We start from the raw sequence: 22,338 nt of genomic DNA on the forward strand, positions 1-22,338 counted from the left end.
AGTCTGCCAATTCAGTAATCTGCTCTATGTTTACATTCGTTTCCAGTGGAGTAAATATCAAGAAAGTTGTGCTCTTTAATATTTTTGCATTTTTATATTAAAATTATTAGTCATTTTAAAACTTAGTTAACATATTGATAATTATAATATATGCAGTAAAGGGAACTAGTTTTTTGTGCGCCCATCAGACGCTTGACTCACCCACCAGGCATCAGTTTGGCTTTGTTGACAGTGGAGTGAACATCGATTTTGTTGGTGTCTTGAATATTTTTTCATTTTTATATTAAAATTATTGGTCATTCTGAAATTTAGTTAACATATTGATAATATAGTGCAGTGTTGATTTAAATAAAATAATCTTGAATTACACCTAGTGAACTTAAAATTTTATTGGTGAAATTACTGCATCAAGCATGGGTCCCCTGAAAGGTGATTTCTCCTCCATCCCCAATTCCTTCTCTTCTCCCTTCTCCTCCAACCCCACTTCTAATTCCCATCATCATCATCAACCAGGAACCTTCTACATACACACCTCAAAGTAAGTGTACTTTACTGCATTTTTTTTTTTTTTTTACTGTGTACTGTATGTACAGTACTTTTCTGTGAGCTGGAACCGATTGCCCAATATCCCACTGAAACAATGGATTCGGTTAACGAACGACTCTGTGGAACGAATTGTGTCCGTTAACCGAGGGACCACTGTAGAATGTAATGCCGAGGGGTTGATCACAAGCTACAATGCCAAGTATCCAGGTAGTACACATGACGCCTTCATCTGGGCCAACTGCTTACTTCACCATCACTTTGAGGCTGGTGATTTTGGAGATGCTTACAGCTACTCCTCAACTTACGACATACTCGACCTACGACCACCCGCACATACGACCGCCTCCGTCAATACCAAAAATTTTTCAAATGACGCGCATATTTTCTAGACCGAAACGTTTCCGTCCCATACGAGAGCGCCGCATGGGCTGGGTCGCGCCGCCTCGTGGCTACAGCACCCACGCCATAGAGCGCTTAATTGGTGTTTGGCTGTCGTTGTTGTCGATAGTGATTGTGCTGTGTACTAACATTATTTTCATATCTAATTCACTTTAGAATGACTGGCAAGCGTAGAAGTGAGAGTGATGGTGGTGCTCATTAGAAAAGGAGACAGTCAATTACTTTTGAGACGAAAATGAAGATAATAAAGCAGTATGAAAATGGAAAAACAGGAGCAACCATTTCACGCGACCTTGGCTTCTCACACTTGACCATATCTACTATTTTGAAGAACAAGGAACGTATTCGTGAGGTAGTGAAAGGATCAGCACCTATAAAGGGAACTATAATAACGAAGAAAAGACAAGGTCCTATTCATGAGATGGAAAAATTACTTGCGATATGGATGGAAGACCAGATACAAAAGTTCCTACCCTTAAGCCTTCTAACCCTACAGGCTAAGGCAGGAAGCCTTTTTGAAAGCCTGAAGGAGCAGACAGGAGATGAGAGAGACCAAACCTTCACAGCAAGTCATGGGTGGTTCCAAAGGTTTAAGAACCGCTACAGTTTGCATAGTGTAAAGGTGAGTGGAGAGGCAGCAAGTGCTGATGTGTGTGCTGCCGAAGCTTTTAAGGAGAAGCTAGATTGTGTCATCGTGGAGGGAAATTATTTGCCTGAGCAAATATTTAATGTGGATGAAACTGGCTTATTATGGAAGTGCATGCCTAAACGGACATACATCCACAAAGAGGCGAAAACAATGCTGGGATTCAAGGCATTCAAGGACCGAATCACACTTCTGTTGGGCGTGAATGTAGCTGGTTTCAAGATAAAGTCCTTCATGATATATCATTCAGGGAACCCAAGTGCTTTTAAACATGTCAGCAAGCACACACTGCCAGTGTTTTACCGCAGTAACAAGAAAGCATGGATGACCCTAGTTCTGTTTGAGGATTGGTTCATGACTTGTTTCATTCCACGAGCCAAGGAGTATTGTCTGCAACAAGGGATTGCATTCAAGATTTTGTTAATTTTAGATAATGCTCCGGGAGACCCACCACAACTGGACGACATGCACCCTGATGTTAAGGTAGTCTACATTCCACCTAACACTACCTCTATCATCCAACCCATGGATCAAGGTGCTATTGCAGCTTTTAAAGCGAATTATTTATGTACGACCTTCGCTCAGGCTGTTGCTGCTACTGAAGGTGAGAAAATGCTCAAGAAAGTTTTGGAAGGACTACAACATTTTGAAATGTATAAAAAACATAGCTGCAGCATGGGATGAGGTTACAGGTCAGTGCATGAATGGAATATGGAAGAAAGTCCTGAAAAGATATGTGAACAGTTTCAGAGGATTTAATGAAGATGAAGTAATTTCTGAGATTAGTAGTAAGATTGTGGAGTTGGGTAAACAGCTTGAGTTAGAAATTGATAATGAAGATGTTGAGCAGTTGGTTGAAAGTGTAGCAGAAGAGCTAAGTAACGAGGATCTTATTGAACTGGAAGCACAGACCAAGGCAGAGGAAGAAGACAGTCTAAATGTAAAAGAAGAACCTGCACCCCCCCAAAAATTTTACAGTGAAGCAAATGGCAGAGGCATTTGCTACAATTAATAAAGGGATGCAAATGTTTGACGGAATGGATCAAAATGTTGAGCGTTTTGCCAAAGTTGACAGAATGGTCCAAGATGAACTTGCTTGCTACAGGTAGATTTATAATGAAAAGAAAAAGCAAACTGTGCAGTCTAAATTGGACATCTATTTTAAGAAGTCCCCCATTGCTGTCTCCTCACACCCCACCAGTGCTCCTCTTCACTCCCTAAAGATGATCCAATACCTTCCACCAGCAAGTTTCCCCTGTATATTAACCTGTCTGAAGAAAGTAACATTGATGACCCACCCAGCCCTGTCTCCTCCTCTGCTTCATCCATGTATAATTAGAAAATTATGGGGGCCCTGTGTGCATTCAGCTGACTACATTAAAGGTAAGTGCACAGTAACACTGTATCCGTTTTTCATTATTGATTACTTTTACTGTACAGTATTTCATTTTAGATTTTCTATGTATTATTTTTTGCATTTTCGACTTACGACCTGGATTTGGGTTCCTAACCCCATCGTAAGTCAGGGAGCAGCTGTATATGTTTGGTAATTTGAAATTGCAGTTCAGATTTTTCCTTTTTTAGCCAATCATTGTGCCTAGGTGTAACATAGCCTCTAATGCTAAGTGGGGCTAGGTCTAAGCTCTAGCCTAAACCAAGTGTTACAGCCACAGTAGGATAAAGTAGAAGAGAGAGAGAGAAAGGGAGACAGAAGAGAGACAGAGGGAGTGTTTACAACAAACTTTACTGAGGTGTTAAATGTGAAACAGATGGCCCTCACCTAAGGGCTGACTAACTCGCTCCCTGTGGGGTTCAGAAGATAGTTTCTAGCCGTCCAGTGAGTTAACAAGTCAGGGAGCTAATAAGTCCTACATTAGACCCAAAACACCTAAATTTTTATATGGTTTAACACCGCCACTCTACTCAAATATATCATATGTAGTTGTTAATAGTGAAGGAACGTACGAGTGAATTAATTATCTCATATGTAACATAGGTAATTTGTACTCCGCAGGTTTTGACCGAAATAAGAACAATCGAGTCCTACGTGCAAGGGTCTCATTATCCCACAGTCGCTCATCAGGCGGTTAAACCAAGTATCATTTACTTAACCACCCAATACATAGTAAATCATACATTTGCAGATTAAGGAACGATACACTATATAAGCTATGTTTAACCTCACTTATTGACTAAGTTTGACCTCACTGACCATATAGCCTATGCTGAGCCTAATAACTTCCCCAAAACAAGCTAAGACACTTGACGACACATAATTAGTGCCTCACACTTAACTTCTATATTAGGCTTACATATGGTTGTTGAAAAAAGGTTACAATAATGGTGTTGTAGGGCTACTTGTCTCAGTTCATATGGAACCAAGTAAATAATTACTCATGGTTTGATAATGCAGATATATATGTTATATTTTTTTGTGGTTATAGGTAGAGGAGTGGTCTGAGGGAGTAAGTTCCCCAAGGGCATATTAGCTTTATATATATATATATATATATATATTTTGCATTATATTTTATATTTAGCTTGAATATGTTAAAAGAGGTAGCTAGATTTTTTTTTTTCCTTTTTTTTTTTTTAAATTACTCCTGTTATTCCAGGTGACAGTAGGTATACCATTATAGCCATTCCTCATGACACCATTCGTAAACCCCTCAACACCTGCAGAGAAGTCGTATAACAGAAGTCGTACCAAAATCAAGATTTAGATGCCTTCACCGTTCTGGCGGATAACTTCAATACGATCCTGCCAAATGTGCCAAAATTGTAATTGATTACTTTATTTTTACTTTTATCCTCTTCACCACTGATCGGCTCGTTAGCCACTTGGGCGATCGGTCACGTCTCTGTCACACATTGTTGGCAAGAACTAGGCATGTACTGGCTCTCTGTTACGCACTGTTGGCAGGTACTGGGCATGCACCGGCTCCTGAATGTACCTGAACCTGCTCCAGTGTTGGTCAAGTCTGGTCTTGAAAAGACTCACACTCGGTGCCGTCACAACACTCTCTAGTAGATTGTTCCATGAGTTCACAACTCTCACTCCGAAAAAGTTTGTCCTCACAATTTTCTGGACTTACGGCTTCTTCAATCTTGAGCTGTGACCCCTTCTGGGGTGGGCGTCCACCAGCTCCAAGTAAGGACACTCGACTGAGTAGTGCCCCTTGAGATGCTTATACACCTCAATTACCGGTAGGTCGCCCCTTGTCCGTCTATAGTATAAGCTAGGCAAGTTCAGGAGCTCCAATCTCTCAGGGTTGTTGAGGTGTTGAAGTGCAGGCACCAATGGTGGCCCTCTTTTAAACATTTTCAACCAACTGATAGTCCCTAGCATATGTCGGGGACCAGACGGGGTGACAGTACTCGATATGGGGGAGCACTTCACTCTTGTAGATCGTTACGAGGGACGGACCGTCTAGATATCTGAAAGACCTTCTTTTAAGACCCAATAATTTATTTGCCTTATTTACCTTATTCTCACAGTGGCCCGAGAACTTCAGCTCATTGAATCTCAGCAGCCATTTCTTCGACCTTTCTTGGAGCCCACAGAGGTCCTTCTGCAGCCTGCTTGGTTCTTGATTTCCTGAAATAACTTGGCATCATCGGCAAACATTTGTATGAAGTAATGTACGTCAGGCATGTCATTTATGAAACAAACAAACAACAGCAGACCCAATACACTGCCCTGTGGTACCCCGCTTGTGACAGGTACAGATGATTTCGTGCCATTAATCACCACACACTGCTTGTGGTCATGTAGAACATCTTCTACCCACAATAGGACATTTCCCTGCATTCCGTACCCTTCCAGTTTGATTTTCAGCCTTTCATGGAGTACACTGTCGAAAGCCTTGGCAAAATCTAGGTATATATTGTCGATATTACCACCAATTCCAGAATATGGGTCCAAATATCCAATACCTTGAGCTATTGTGTTAAGCAGGAGCGCCCCGGCATAAAACCGTGTTGGCAATCCTTTACAAGGTTGTTTCGTGGTAGATGTTCCATCACGGCATCTCTGATAATACTCTCGAGTACTTTACATATTATGCTGGTCAGGCTCACCAGTCTATAGTTGTTCATGGAGTGACGATCGCCCTTCTTGAAGATAGGACTCACATGAGCTATTTTCCAATCACTGGGGACCTTTTGGTCATCGAGGCATTTACAGAACAGGATCTTCAGGGGCTCGGCAAGCTCGTTGCACAACTCTCTTAGCACTCTGGGATGCACCATGTTTCCTTCTTCACAATTATTGTGTAATGAGAAGGGTACCACTTCCCTATGACATGGTCGACAATGATGGAGAGATAGACAATCCAGCTGTAGCTGTTGCCGAAGCAGGACCGGGCCAAGCAGTCAGAGCCAATATAGTTCGTAGTTGGTAAGTTAATGATGTAAAAGCACATACAGTGATCCCTCGATTAACGAAATTTCAGTTAACGATTTACCTTCCATAAGATTCTTAACTTCGGTTAACGAGCAATCCCTCGATTAACGAGTTTTTACGAGCCGACTTCAACATGTTTTCGCTTGCATTTCGCGGTCCACCAGCTGTAGTATTAGTCCGCCAATACAGTAATCGGTTTTAGGGCTTAAATTCCTTACTATTTTAGTAAATATCAAGAAGTTTATACTATTCAATAATTTTAAAAGTTTAATATTAACTTTTTTAGTCATTTTAACAATTATTGAACATAATTGAAGGTAAAGAAACTAGTTTCTGGCGTGCCATCCAGCCTGTTAACACACCAGACAGGCGTGAGTCTCTCCCTGTTTTCAGTGGAGGTAACATCTTGCTTGAGACTCTCCAACTGAACGCTTTTTTCTGTGTTTCCAAGCAAATTATTGGTGATTTTGAAATTTATTTTACATATTGACAATATATAATGCAGTGCAGTGTTGATTTAAAGAAAATAATCTTGAATTACACCAAGAGAACTAAAATTTTATGGGTGAAATGGTGCCATGGGGTGACTTCTCTTCCACCCCAATGCCTTCTCTTCTCCCTTCTCCTCCACCCCTATTCTAATTCCCATCATCATCATCATCATCATCCAGGAGCCTTCTACATACACACCTCAAAGTAAGTGTACTTTTCTACCTTTTTTGTTGAATTTTGGCAATTTTCGGTGAGCTGGAACCAATTACCCAAAAACCCATTGAAACAATGGTTTCGGTTAACGAGCAACCTGCTGGAGCGGATTGTGCTCGTTAACCGAGGGACCACTGTATTAATTCACCGAGTTTTTTTTTCTAAGTTTTATAAGTCTTTTTTTATTACAGTATACTGAGGTAATGCAAATAAAACTTAAATTGATTTCACTTGTATTTTCAATTTACATAATAAAATAAATTATTAAACTCCTTTATAGAAAATAAAGAAAAATAAATTGGCTATCTTTTACCTTCATATGATAAACATTTGATATATGAAAATATCTACTATATTCTTGAGCAAAATTGATTACAATACAGTACCTGTATACTTTTAATATTATTAAATAACCAAGGCACTCAAGCTTTGAAGAAGAAAAAAGCATTACTGTATATAAAACATATTTGAAACTTTAAACAAAAAAGAAATATTGCAACTGTTCGCTTCCTAAGCTACACAATAAGACATGGGTCACCACATCCTTCTGAAAAAATAATACAACTACCTGTACTGGTAATTGTTTCAAGTTTTAAGATTTAAAAATGGAATACTGTACAGTAAAATTTTCATGTCTAAAATTACTCTAGGAACTATCAGGAATAGAAGGTAGCTGCATCAATACCCGTACATTAAAAGAAACTTGTAACAAAATACTGTACAACTAAAAGTAATAAAGAAAAGAAAATAGCAAACTCTTGGCTTCATAAACTGTACAAGTTCTGAAAGAACCAGTGCAACAACTTGCTCTATGGAGAATTTCATATGTGTGGTGTATAGCAATGATTACAGTAGGCTGTTGGTGAAATAGCAACAGTATTTCAATTACAACCTACTTGATTCATAACCCTTAAATATTCACTAATCAATAAAGCAAGTTGAACTGGAAAATAACTACATATTACAAAATACAGAAACATATAAAAAATAAAATTAAGTACACGACTCCAGCTTCTAAGCTATACATTTGATTATGAACTTTTACCCAAAACCTGGGTAAACAATATCCGTATGAGCACTGCAACACATGTTAATAGTTTACAAGTGTGTGTCTTTCACTTACCTTTGTGATTTGAACTCACTTATGGAGAGGTTAATATTCCTGTTATATTCTCATGACTAGTATAGGGTGAAAGTTACACAATTATTTTACATGCCCTGTCTTTTTTTCATATTAATCACTCAAAGGAAAAATTTTAATAAGTGTATGATGACTTTTCAACTACACTATCATCACATTGACCAAAAGTAAAGGACTTCTAGGAGAAGTAAACAACTCCACATACCCTAAACACAAACAGTATCATGGGTAGGACTTTTCGACTGCACAGCTTTTGCAATGGTTTGCAGTGCAGATGCAATGCACTCAGTGTTAGCTACAAGTTTAACCATGTTGGTTGAAACTTCCTGAACAGAATTAACCAGCTCTACCAAACTGTCCCTCATTTGTGACTGAACCTGAAGCACCTCCGGAATAAGATATGCATGTTTTAGGGCAGAATGGGTTCGTGGCCTTCTGTCACTTATGCTCTTGCTTTGACGTGTACTTGGTAATGGAGATGGACCCGGTTCATCAGTGGGATCACAAGTTAAAGTTGACCTAGTCTGGTTAACCTCAGCTGTGGCAGAAGGGGTATGAGACCTACTTCGCTGTTCCGTGGATGATGAAGATTCCTGACTGCTTTGATGTGATGAAGTTTCAGGTTCTATAAGCTCAATGGGTACTGTTATTTCATGTTCCTGCATATCCTCAGTCAGTATGATGGTTAAAGAATCCTCTTTCTCTTGAACGGGCCTAAACCTAGATTCCTCTCTTGAATGAATAGCCGTAAACCTAACTCCTGAGGGTGCAGGGGTTGGCTCTCTTTCTTCTTCTGGAAAAAATATAGAATAGCTTGATTTAAGTCTATGTTTAGGGTATGCTTGAAAATATTATAATTACAAATATATTTCAGTTCATACGTAGAAAAAAGATTGGTCTGAAGAATAGTGTTGAGCCTCCAAAAGTATGTGTAAAAAATATTGTTTTAATTGTAAATATCAACTAAATGAAACTTGGTTACTTTATTATAAATGGATTTAATTATAATATAGAGCATTTACTTTCAGGCGGTCCATTTCTTATATTTTCACTTCTCATTTTTTTTCAATTAAAATATGATTTATAAAAACATGAAGCATCATCTAACTTAGGGAAGCAATAAGCCAGCTAAAAATTAAACCAATTAACTAGTGTTGTTTAATTTTTAGAACTACAGTAGACACAAATTCAGTATATTTCAAAATTAAGATTTAACCTATAAAACTGTAAAAAGAGCACCAAAAGAATTTTTTCAATAAAAACAAGGACAGAAAATAACAAAATATATATCAGAGGGTTGGAAAAGTATGTTTAGTGAATTACCATCAATAGGTTCTTCATTTTCCAAAATCCCTGGAATCCCATGAATAGAGACTGACTCTAAGAGCTGAAGAACTGCTTCTTCAATTGAAGTGTATGTTGTTTCAAAATGGGGGTCGCCTCCTTCAAGAGAGAAAAACAATTTGCTGAAACTTTCTTACTGTGAGCTGTGATTACACACACTGTAGCTACTATGTTAAGGAATCTATTGAAATAGTTCCATCCATTCTAACCTAACCTAGTACAGTATTGTAGCTGTATCCTCCCTAAGGGGGGGGGGGGGCTTTTCCCCTAAAATTCTCCTCTATGTCAAAAGTAAATTAGATTTACTGTAACAAACATTATGGGGTAAAATAGTGAAAAACAATAATTGCAGCCACACTTTCTCAACCTGTATTGGTTGTAAACTCTTAAGGTAGAACATCATTGCCTATAAGCCTAACAAATTAAGATTTGCATATTAATCTATCCAAAATATGAAATTAAACCACCCAATGAATCAAAATTATCACAATAAATTAAAAAACAAACAAAAAAACATGAGGAATTCTATGGCAAGCTACATATTATGACCTTCATTACCGTCGGAAATAACGTAATTAATAATATGTAGTTGATAGCACTAGCCCAGTGGTTCTCAACCTTTTTCACTCCATTCCCTCCTTGAGGAATTTTCAAAATCCTCGTGTCCTCCTTCAGTTTTCTCCCAAACCCCCCCATTCGGTCCTATCACCACTTGCAAAGGGATAACACACGGACACGTACTGAATAAGTCAGTTCAGCAGCTTGGTCCAGCACCTGTCACACAGACAGGGACTGGACCTGTGAAATCTTAAATAATCCGGAAAAAATGAAAAAAAATAGCACCAGAGTATGTAAATATTAAAATTGTATTGTCGTTATGATTAAACAAAATGACAAAAAAAGAATGAAAATTCTCTTCTGCCAAGTCAAAATAAGTAATACAAGTTTTGTTTAATTCAGATTCCCAACATTATTTGGAAACGTACAATTTATAACAGCTCGCCGTGGCTCCCTTGGGGGCCATGGCCCCCAGGTTGAGAACCACTGCACTAGCCAAACCTACCTAACCTTACCTAACTTCCTTACCAACGGGTGGGCTCCGCCACCCTGGACAACCCAGAAGGATATTAAATATCTCTGTTTTAGGTTATTTGCGACACATGACATAGATGAATAGTGTTTTAAAATTGTCTCAACTATATGATAGGAATATTAAGAAAATCCAAAAGTTGTGGAGCAATTACAAGCAGTAATACCGACTAGCCTTTGGGTTCATTTATCAGCTGTACAGTTTTTACTAATTATTCACGCAGCAAACTTCGAAGAACGATGTTCCTTTTAATGAATGTGATCATATAAGGAAAATATGTGTATTAATTCACAATGAAGAGCCTCCATACACTACTTCCTTGAGTTTACAACCATCTCAAATCATATCAAGCCTCAGGAAAAAAACAGTTAAGTTGGTTTCAGAGCGGAAATCAACCCATTGGCTAACAAAATTAGGACTTACCTGTTCCACCGGGATATTTCTTATCTTGTGCTGCTTTCTTCTTCACGCTTACACGTAAATCAGAAAACTTCCGCCTGACTTCAGCAACACTACGGGGAATTCGAGCCACAGCATTTACTGCCTTTAAAACTTCTTCCCAGGCATGATTCTTCAGTGTGACTGTATTTCTCGAGTCCAACTTCCCTAAGATCATTTTCTTTCTTTTTGCGATTTCACGCAACATGGCGTGTACTTCCTCCTCGCAGAAATTTGGTCGCCTCCTCTTTGCAGTAGGGCCTTCCATCTTTTGTTTACTAACTGCTACCACTTTCATTGATTCCAGCTGATTTATCTTTCTCTTGAGATTGGTTGATGATTTTGTTAACTCAGCGACGTTTGGCCAACAAGCTCTTGCTACACCATCTACCTTCGGACAAGAGAACTGAATTTACAGGATAAACAAAAAGTTACGGACTGCTTACGGAACCCGTCAGTCAATTTTGAGTATGAGAAATTAATGGAACTGTACCTTGCTACTGTATGTAACTGATGAGGTGTTCTGAGTATGCGGCCCCGGATGTTAATCAATTTACGGATCGTGTTCCGGGGTAATGGTTAGCCAGTGCAGTTGGCAAGTTGTCCGGTCTTCTCAGACTATTCCTTGACACTGGGTCATGCAACTCGTTAACTCAGGGTGTGGTTGTTGTGTTGGCAACAGCTTCTACACCTTAAACACGCCATCCTCATGACACGAGGGGCAACCATTACTATTACTATTATTATTAATCATACTTACTAAGCTTAGGTACTGCTGTGGTACTGGCTTTATACAAAATATAAGTAGAGCTCCTCCCCGACTTACGACCTACTCGACTTACGACCACCCACACTTACGACCTGCCTCAGTCGTACCAAAACTTTGTCAAATTACGTATTTTCGAGTCCCAAAGTCAGTGATTGCGCTGTGTACTGACAAAATTTTCGTTTGTAATTCACTTTAAAATGGCTGGCAAGCTTAAAAGTGAGAGCTTTGTGGTGCTGAGAAGAAAAAGAGACACCCATTTTAGATTTTCTATGAATTATTTAAGCATTTTCAACTTACGACCTGGATTTGGGTCCCTAACCCCGTCGTAAGTCGGGGAGGAGCTGTATTTAGTACAGCAGTAGCCAATAACAAATAAAAAACTTTCATGCTCCATTTCACAAAATGCTGCTCTGACAGGTAAGTATAGTCTTGTATCCTTTAAAATTAAATCAACCCCTCCTCCTTTACTTTATTATAAATGACCACTATCTGAGGCAGCTGTTTTACTGCACTCCTTCTAGTTGTCACCTATACATAGCCTGCCTTATCCACTGTTGACAGAAGAGTGGGCTGTCTAGATTTGTTTCTGTAGGTAACACAAAGTACAGGGCCACTCCTCTACTCACAAATCTCCTCGTTTTTCATTTTAGCCTTTACACATTCTATAGAAAGGCCCTTCCTGTTCTACCCGACAAAACAGTACAGTACAGTACCTATTGCAACAATATCTTTGCAAATAATTCCTTCACCCCTTGCAACTTCTGAGTCAGCAGCACCTTTATAAATTACAGAGGTGCAGGTGTACCCCAAAGCTGAATCACAGAAACATTAACCCCTTATGACAAAACTGGCTTGATTTTATTTGGCATGTATTGACGGAGTAGTGGCATCTTTCCCCTGTAACCCGTCATACTCTCATCAATAGAAATTGTTGTGAGAGGATGAAAATGATGTTTGAATTTTTCTACAAAATGATCAGTAACAGGCTGAATTTTACATAACCTGTTGTAATGTTTAACGGTATGTTGTGGGTATAGCAATATTATCTGCAAAGTTAATAAATTTTAGCAGGAGCCAAAACCTGTCCCTGTTGAAATGTTTGTAAAATATGGAGTGTCATAGAATTCATTACTTCTGCCCCAGTATGAATTTATACTGGGTTTTCTGACACTACCAATGTTTATTATTTGGCCAAGAAATGCTGAAAGCTCCCCTGATGTAATATTACCTTGCTTTATCCATTTATGGATACTGGAATGTGGATGCACTGCCAAGAGCAATACAATACTCTGTTATTCCTAATACAGTACACTGCTGAGTGCTGACTATTCCTGTTAGTTTCCCTCACAAATGAATCAATAAAAACATCATTTAGGAATAGTGTGAGGTATTCAGTTGGTGCAGCATCACATGTTGGGGGCCAGGTGTACCGGAGGGAAATCACACAGGCTCACCACTATAGTACTGTACTACTAGGGGTGGTGGTGGAGAGGGTGCCAGCCACACCTCTATCCTTATCACTCAACTCTTCACACTCTACTAGGAATAGCAGTAGGCAGTGTCACCTACATCAAAATGTGTCACCTTCAGTATTACGGTATGTGATGTAGAAGCAATTTTGTTGTTACTGACCCTGTAAAAGCTAATATTTACTGTAAAATATGAATTTCAATAAATTAATAGCCCATTTATATATATAGTCTTGGAAATGTCATGACTCTTATCACTACTATATAAGTTATATTCAATTAATAACTCATTATACATTTCATCACAAAGTTTCTGGTGTACAGAAGGTGTGGGGTAGCCTAGTTAACAGCATCCTTATAACAGAGGCCAAAAACATCTCACCTTGGGATCCTACATAGCAAACCACCATTGTACCAAAGGCACCAATGGTAGTCAATGGTTAGGTAAGTTGATAGGAACTAACAAAACCTATCCTAGATTAGGCTGGGTTATGTTAGCCTATGTTAGCAGAAAAAACTAACTTATGATCTTGAAAACAAAAATAAAAATTGTAGAGTATGAAAGAAAAGTGCTCATTCATCTTCCAGAGAAAAATTTCCTGAAGTTACTGGTTAAGGTATGATACCATCTTCAGTAATGTCTGAGAACAGGACTACCACCAGAAGGAGTTGTTCCATTTCATTCAGTTTTTCCACAAATGTTCTTATCACCATAGTAAGTATTTTAAAAGAGGCGACATTTACTAGAACCTAACCTAACCAGAGAAACCTACCTAACCTTACCTAACTTCCTAGCTGAGGGAAGACCCCTGCCATATTAAACAGAAAGTACTTATTTTGATGCCTGGTACAGTTGCGGAAATGTGTTTCTACACCCATGGTTACCCGTATCTTCAAACAGCACCGTCCCAGTAGTAGTATCACTATGATTGAATGAGTAGTGGTCATGTAATGATGGATGTGATTGGTGGATAGGTTTGCTATAGGTCATATAGGTTGGCCATTTGGAGACACGGGTTACCACAGAGTGTAGGAACACATTTAAGCAACTGTACCAATAAAATCAACTTTGTTGAAGTATCATGGTGTAATTTACCTTTTTTTCTTTTGTGAACTTGAGAGTATGCTAGGACTGAGCGGGTTGGTTGTAAACAAACAGACAAAACGCACCAACTCGGCAGATTTATCGGAGGAGTATTTTCGGTAAATATTCGTTTAATGGCTGTGGCTCCTTTTTGTGATGAGAGCAGGACAAGAAATTAAGGTCAAATTTGAACAAAACACACCTATATGCACATAAAAATCCTATTCTCATAAAAAATTTGCACTTCCAAATCACCGTTGAAACCTAACCAAACCTAAATAACCAAATACGAAAATTTTGCCACAGTCATTAAACGAATATTTACCGTATTTACAATAATACAGTGGTCCCTCGGTTAATGAACACAATTCGTTCCAGAAGGTCATTCGTTAATCGAAAATTTCGTTAACCGAATCTATTATTTCAATGGGATATTGGGTAACTGGTTGCAGCTCACCGAAAAGTACATACAAAGTAAAAAAAAATGCAGTAAGTACACTTACTTTGAGGTGTGTATGTAGAAGGCTCCTGATTGAAGATGATGGGAATTAGAAGTGGGGATGACAGAGAAGGGAGAAGAGAAGGAAGTGGGGATGGAGGAGAAATCACCTTCCAGGGGACCCATGCTTGATGCCATCATATCACCAATAAAATTTTAGGTTCACTAGGTGGAATTCAAGATTATTTTCTTTAAATCAACACTGCACTGCGCTATATATTATCAATATGTTAAATAAATTTCAGAATGATCAATAATTGTACAGTACAGTATATTCTCCATTTACGCGGTCAATTGAACCTGTGGAGGTCCGCGTAAAACGAGAAACGCGTAAACGAAATAACAGAACATATGGGATTAATTGAAATAGAGACTGGGCTGACCCCCAAACTACACTTTTTCCGACACAATACATACGTAAAAATAGTATTATAATTTTATGATGGTATGCACACACACATAATATAGAAGAGAAATATCAATAAGAGAATAATATACTGTACTGTACCAGGTAAAAGAAAAATCAAGGTTTAACACTTACGTTAATAGAAGAGATGGGTCGGCATACGGGAATGGCGGCTGGTTCCGAGGCCGAGGGCAGATTAGTTGCCCTCCGGTGAATCACTATCACTATTCACAAAGGTTTGCAGGGCCTCCCTGATAAACTCCTCAAAGTCCATATCCTCACTGTCACTATCACTGACTTGGGCTGGCTGTGGTTGTGGTGGGTTGCGGGCGAAGAAGTCCATAATACTACGTTGACGACTAGCACTGATGTTGTTGTGATACATCTGGACATACGGCTCCATAATTTTCGACAGAAGGTTATTAGACACTTCATACCAATGCTTGACTGGGTCTTTGTCAAGGATGAGCTTGATTTTCTCCCCCAACTCGATGAATTCCTTCACATTTTCGTGGCTTGGTCCCAGGTTCAAGGTTTTTCTGGGGTGGTGGCGGTCCAGCGGAAGCCATTGTGAGGGGAATAGCAGGCACAAGAGAGAACTGTATACGCAGAGAACTGAGAACAATGAGAGTGGCCCGGTTAGGTCAGCGACTCCTTCCCTCTGGTGGCAGGGCACGTCATGTTATATTAAACCAATCACAGCTAGCGGCAGAGGGAGGTAAGGATGCGTGACCCAATCACAGTCCAATACGTCATATGACATCAGCGATAACGTAAGAGCAACCTAATGCGCACCCGTCACCGCTTCCCACGTATGGTCAAGAATGGACCGCGTGAGTACAAAATGGCGCAGCGCATCTAGCCCTCTCCAGCTACTCGCCGAGTAAATGATGAAATTTACCGCGTAATCAAAACATTTCATTCTGGCAAGGCACTGCGTAAATGACCAAACGCGTAAACAAAATCCGCGTAAATCGAGACTATACTGTACTGTAAAAACGTAAAAATACTGTGTTCAAGAGAGCCACAAGCAAGATGTTTCCTCCACTGAACAGAGACACAAACAGATGCCTTGGTGGGTGAGTGAAGTGATTGATGGGTGCACCAAAAACTAGTTCTCTGTACTGCAATTATGTTAAATAATGTTAAAATGACTAATAATTTTAATATAAAACTTGGAAAAATATTGAATAGTACAACCTTCTTGATATTTACTCCAATGGGAAAAAATGTAAGCTCTAGAACCGATTACTGTATTGATGGACTAACCTACCAGCCGATGAGCAAGCCAAAACATGTTGATATGTTTTCGTAAGAATTTCGTTAATCAGATTTTTGTTCGTTAACCGAATTGAAGATTCTTATGGAAAGTAATTCGTTAACCGAAATTTCGTTAACCGATAGACCACTGTAATTCATTCTTCAAGTCCAAAGCACGTAGAGACATCCTATTGGTCAAACGATCAGTTTTCACCATGTTTTACCCAGCAATTCCCTTCATCCTTCATGCTCTACCCACTACAGGTGATTTATGATCATAGATAGAGAAAAACCAAATTAAAATAAAAAGGTTTTGCCTCTTTTAAAATACAGTACATACTATAACGATAAGAACATCTGTGGGAAATTATTCAGGACGTGACCGTACACTCTTTTTCATTGAAAATGGGTTTAAAAATACGTAGTGGATATTTTGGCATGACCGGCTAAGTACCTACTAATGCTACTTTACCGTGAGTGAACTCAGATTGGCTAAGTACTTTCTATTTAAAATGGCAGCGGTTTGCCCCCCCCCCCCATCCACCCCAGGCTAGGAAGTTAGGTAAGTTTAGGTACCGTAGGTTTCATTGGTTAGATCAGGTTCTATTAGATTCTAGTAAATGTCCCCTCTTTTATAATGATAAGAACATCTGTGGAAAAAATGACCCTAATCAAACAACTCCTTTTGGTTAGGCATGTTTGTAGCTACACAACGAATGACTCATAGCGAAATAAATGCCAAATCCTGCCAGAGTTACGCTCACATATCATTCTCATGTTGATTGCCGGTAATAAACGATTAGCCAATGAGACTACACTCACGGTAAAATAGCGTTAGTGGGGACTTAGTAAGTCACGGCAGAATATCAACTGCCTTAAAAATACCCCATTTTCACTGATTTTATTGGGGGATACTGCATTATGTTGTGGAAAAATATAAAAATGGTTGAAATTATGTGCTAACCTAACCTATATCTTAACTCGCCTGTATCTAGAAAACTAAGCATTGGTAAAATTATTATTAGTCATCCATCAATTTTTAGGATTTTAAGTTTTGGAATCAGTAGTTTAGACAATTCTAAGACATTAAGACATTTTTCTTCTATATCATTTCTTCCGCTTATGATTAATTTAAGAAAAAACTGCAATAAATTGTTGGAAAACCGTCATTTTTTCCTTCCTTTTTTCTTTTTATATTGTACAGGATTAGCCCACCTGGGCACAGGTCACTGACCCACATCAGGGTCTGGGGGGTGAAAATTTAATAATAATAACAGGTGGTAGAAGCGGTACCGTTCTTGCCTCGCAAGCGAGATGTCATGGGTTCGATTCCCGAGCCGGTGGAAGTTGTTTGGACATACTTCCTAGCCCCCATTAGTCCCTGTTCACCTAGCAGTAAAGTAGGTACCTGCTGTAAGTCGAAAGTTGCGAATTCGTATTCAGGGAAAGTTGTTGGAGCTTCCAATAACTTGATGACATAAACCACTGACTCTTCAGGCTTCTACACCCTTAAAACATGAGACATAAAGGCAAGCATGAACTTAGCATGCTTCCCTGTTGGGTGCTGTAAACGCTTCTGCGCTTCACCTTGCACAAGGATGTAGGGGGGTGCACAACAACAACAACAACAACAACAACAACAACAACAACAACAACAACAACAACAACAACAACAACAATAATAATAATAATAATAATAATAATAATAATAATAATAATAATAATAATAATCATTAGCTCATAATAAATAAAATTTATAAAAAAATTTAAATAAAATAATAACAACAATAACAAAAACAACAACACTGATGATAATAATAATAGAGATCCATAAAAAAATAAAAAAAATAAAAAAGATCAATACAGTATTGAGAAACAATATATGTATGTTGTGTTGTCAATAGTAAGAGAAACAATTGAGACCCTGCAATTGTGTGTAAATGAGGCAGAAAGACAGATCAGCAACCTGGGCTGGGTCACAATATTCATGATGCCATATGGCAGCAAGATCTACCATTAGACAACACATTATGCTTCCAATATCATCCCAGGCTGTAGTACCTCCCTGTTTGATAAATGCCATTGTTTTTCCAATGGTTTTGATCGAATCTGTCCTTCATTTCTACCGCTAATTACCATTTTTGAGATCCCCCCCCCCTTATCCAATAACAGGGGACACCCCAGTGGGAACCAGGGGTCTTGGATGGGGTAAAATCTTAAAAAGTAGTAATTTGCAATAGAAATGAAAGTCAGAATAATCCATAACCTAACCTAACCCAACCTAACCTAACCTAACCCAACCCAACCCTAAACCTAACCTATCCACCTGTGTGCTTACCTTAATTAAACTCGAAGTTGGGGTCATCAGGGTTCTCCTTGTCATCCACTGGTCACACTGGCTGCTGTTTCTCCGACTGCAGGGTGGGGTAGGTGGTGAGTGGGTAGGGTAGGACGGGGTAGGGTAGGGAGTAGGGGGAGGGGGGGGGGTGCGGAGGGTGGTGGGGGGGGCGTTGGGGGCAAGACCTTGCGGCAGTGAAGAAGAACTGGTGTAGAAGCCTGTCCTCGCTGAACTGCATTTTAAACAAGTACATGGTAGCGCACCAAGCACTGCTTGAAGTTGGCGGACCTGTTGCCAAGTCACTTCACCAACTCTGTGACATCCCTCCACAGTTGGTGTTTGTCACCTTTATAGCTACAAGGCTGGTTACACTTCACACAAGTAACCTAAGTTGGCAAAACACCATGTTGAAGGATAAATTTTCAAACTTCTCCGTCCTTACCGTAATATTCTACGTGAATTCTGGCGATGGCTTGGAAATAATTAACATCACAGCCATTGCAATAATGAAGACATTTTGGAACTAAATTCAAATTCAAGCCAATACCGAGCTGTGATTGGTCGATCCAAAATCATACCCACCAATCAACGTCCAGAGAATCATGCGTCAGACTCTAGCACATGCAGAATACAGCATACTACCCAACAAACGAACACACAGGAGCTCTCTGGGTCGGTGGAAACATCAATGAGATCTTAGAAGAAATACGACAATTTTCCAACAATTTATTATGATTTTCCCTTAAAGTACTATAATCATGAGTGGAAGAAACGCTATAGAATAAACGTGTCTTAGAATTGTCTAAACTACTGATTCCAAAACTTAAAAGCCAAAAAATTGTTGGATGACCAAAATGATAATACCTAAGTATTTACACAAGAAAATTAATTGAATTGGGTAATTATATAGGACTAACCCGCAGGCAAAATTGATTGAAAACAATTATAAAAACGCCGGATTTTCTTTGTTATATTATAGTGGACACTGTTGTAGTTGGGTCCGACTAATTACCCAAATGTAGCCGCAATGAAGTCAAATAATGGTCCTACATGAATAAATCGGACTGCCAATCACTTCTATACTGGTATTTGGTGTCACAAAGTAAAAATAAATTGGAAAACGTAATTTAATCTGAGTTAATAGATCGCGTGCATGTACCGAGGGAGCGAGTAATTACCCAAATGTACCCAAATGTAGCCACAATGAAGTCAAATGATGGTCCTACAAGAATAAATCGGACTGCCAATCACTTCTCGACTGGTATTTGGTGTCACGAAGTCACAAAAACTTGGTAAACTTAATTTAATCTGAGCTAATAGATCGAGTGCATGTACCTAGCCTAGCCTAGCCTAACCAAGCCTAGCCTAGCCTAGCCTAACCTAACCTAACCTAACCTAACCTAACCTAACCTAATCTAACCTAACCTAATCTAATCTAATCTAATCTAATCTAATGTAACCTAATGTAACCTAACCTAACACAACTCAGATTAAATTAAGTTTACCAATTTTTTGTGACTTTATGACACCAAATAATAATCGAGAAGTGATTCACAGCCCGATTTACGCTTGTAGGACCATTATTTGACTTCATTGCGGCTACATTTGGGTACATTTGGGTAATTAGTCGGACCGGTTGTAGTTTGTGGAAATATGTTAAAAAAAATTATATTTTTAAAATAAACGCTAACCAAACAAACCTACCTCACTTTACCTAACTTCCCCAGTATATTAAACAGAAAGAAATAACTATGATATGGTGAAATTTGAGGCATTTCAGGACGTGAGATGACATGGCCGTATTGGCGCTATGCAGCCCGGTGGGTTAGTCCTATATATTAACCTTGGATTGAAAGTAATCAGCGTACAAAACTGTGACTAAATCCACCCCCCATAAATACCAAAATACCTATGGTCACTTCTCGCATATTACCCCCATCTGTGAAAAAATAAAATCAAAATCGAACGACTACTTTTGGTGTTAGTGCTGTTCTCAGAAAGTACCCAAACCAAATCACTGAATCAATCTATGATTCATGAAAATATGATTGACTCACCTTATTTACCTTATTAATATCTTGACTTTGAATATTTTTGACTTGTGACCTCACTTGCTGATCTTGGACTCCTGCTCTGCTAGTAGACGAATCAAGAGCTGTCAGGTCATGATAGCCATCACCACTGTCATCCTCATCAATCTTCTCTGGATCAAATATCTCGTCACTTCCAGAGTCCAGTACTTGAAGGATGGTACGGCACTCAACGGGTGTAAATGACTCTTTGTTCACACTCATATTGATGAACAAGCTGTACAAGATGTGAGAAAAATAAAATTAAAGACCCAGAGTTATAAGTTTTTTAAATCCAACTTACCTAAATGACGGTAAAATGTACCAAGGAAAAATTAATATGCATTTAAATTAATCACGGTAGATAAATTCTGGAGCCAGTACTTGCCAACTTTAATTAACAGAGACGTGACCAACTGCAAAGACGGTTAACGAGCAGATCAGTGGTAAAGATTCTGAGGAGGATAACACTCTAAAATTACAAAAATAAATAAGTAGAAAAGTATAAGTGGCTTTAACAAACTCAAGTCTGGCGGACCAACGTTGTTTACACGGGAGCTTGACTCTGGTGCTGGGAGATGGCACAACCTGACCAGGGGCGGGGAGTTTAAAACACTATTATGTAAAAAATATAGACAGGAACTAATTTTAGTTTTATCCTCTTAACCACTCATCGGCTCGTTAGCAGCTTGGGCGATCGGTCACGTCTCTGTTACGCCCCTTGCCATTAATCACCACACATTGCTTGAGGTCATGTAGAACGTCTTCTATCCACGCTAGGACATTTCCCCGTATCCCGCACCCTTCCGGTTTGATTTTCAGCCTTTCGTGAGGTACACTGCCGAAAGCCTTGGCAAAATCTAGGTAAATATTGTCAATATTACCACCAATTCCAGAGTATGGGTCCAAATATCCAATACATTGAGCAATTGTGTTAAGCAGGAGCGCCCAGGCATAAAACCGTGTTGGCAATCCTTTACAACAGTGGTTCTTAACCTGGGGGGCGTCAGCCCTAGGGAAAAAGTAGGAATTTCTCTAATTATAATTATAGTTTTTATTCTCTTAACAAGAGCGTGGGCTAATATTGAGAAGTTTATGAAAAAATGCAAAAGTATCGCCTTATGACTTTAGTTTTCTATAGGGTACCATTTTCTGTACTTTTTGACCCCCCTCCCTATCCCTCGAAACCCATGGGGGGGGGGGGGGGGGGGTTTAACTCGTCCTGGACCTGTATACTGCTCGTTGGTGACTGGTGAGCCCCGTTCTCTCCCAGTCTTCTGCACACGTCCGTGGCAATAATTCTTCTTCTCTCACATTTATTTAGTTAAGGCTGTTGAGGTATGTTTTATCCCAGTTGTTATATTTACCTAAAAATAGTCAGCAGCCATAAGTTTATTGGTGAATTGTGAACACGCATGTGTTGCTCTGTTGGTTATTCGCAAGTTTTGAATTCCGTTTGTATTTTATCAGAAGTTGGTGGTGCTTAAAATCATGTGGTGGTAACAGGTGGTTATGGTAAAGTTGTATTTATGATGATATTGATTTGTTTCTTAATAATCATGTGGTTATGATCATGATGTGTTTACTATAATGTTGTGGTGTTTGTTAATATTTACTTAATAATTATGTGGTGGTGTTTATGATCATGTTGTGATCATTGATGTATGTTAATAATTATATGGTGTTTATGATCATGTGATGTATGTTTATGATATAGTGGTGTTTATGAT

General features: G+C 39.0%; 1 protein-coding gene across 3 annotated transcripts; it reads right to left on the reverse strand.

Moving 5' to 3' along the window:
* Nucleotides 1-6,922: 6,922 nt before the first annotated feature.
* On the reverse strand, nt 6,923-21,337 carry LOC121853447 (myb/SANT-like DNA-binding domain-containing protein 4). 3 transcript variants are annotated; one of them, XM_042347585.1, is made up of 5 exons: nt 20,997-21,335; nt 20,606-20,846; nt 10,700-11,105; nt 9,166-9,285; nt 6,923-8,635 (listed from the first exon to the last, which is right to left on the reverse strand). In XM_042347585.1, the coding sequence occupies exons 2-5, from the start codon at nt 20,831-20,833 to the stop codon at nt 8,049-8,051; spliced, it is 1,341 nt and encodes a 446-aa protein (XP_042203519.1). In that variant the 5' UTR covers nt 20,834-20,846; nt 20,997-21,335; the 3' UTR covers nt 6,923-8,048. The 3 variants fall into 3 exon arrangements, with proteins under 3 accessions (XP_042203519.1, XP_042203518.1, XP_042203520.1); XM_042347584.1 differs by having other exon boundaries at nt 20,597-20,846; XM_042347586.1 differs by lacking the exon at nt 9,166-9,285 and having other exon boundaries at nt 20,597-20,846; nt 20,997-21,337.
* Nucleotides 21,338-22,338: the final 1,001 nt, after the last annotated feature.

Source organism: Homarus americanus, unplaced genomic scaffold, assembly GCF_018991925.1.
Source record: "Homarus americanus isolate GMGI-L3 unplaced genomic scaffold, GMGI_Hamer_2.0 scaffold4896, whole genome shotgun sequence".
Lineage (NCBI taxonomy): Eukaryota > Metazoa > Arthropoda > Malacostraca > Decapoda > Nephropidae > Homarus > Homarus americanus.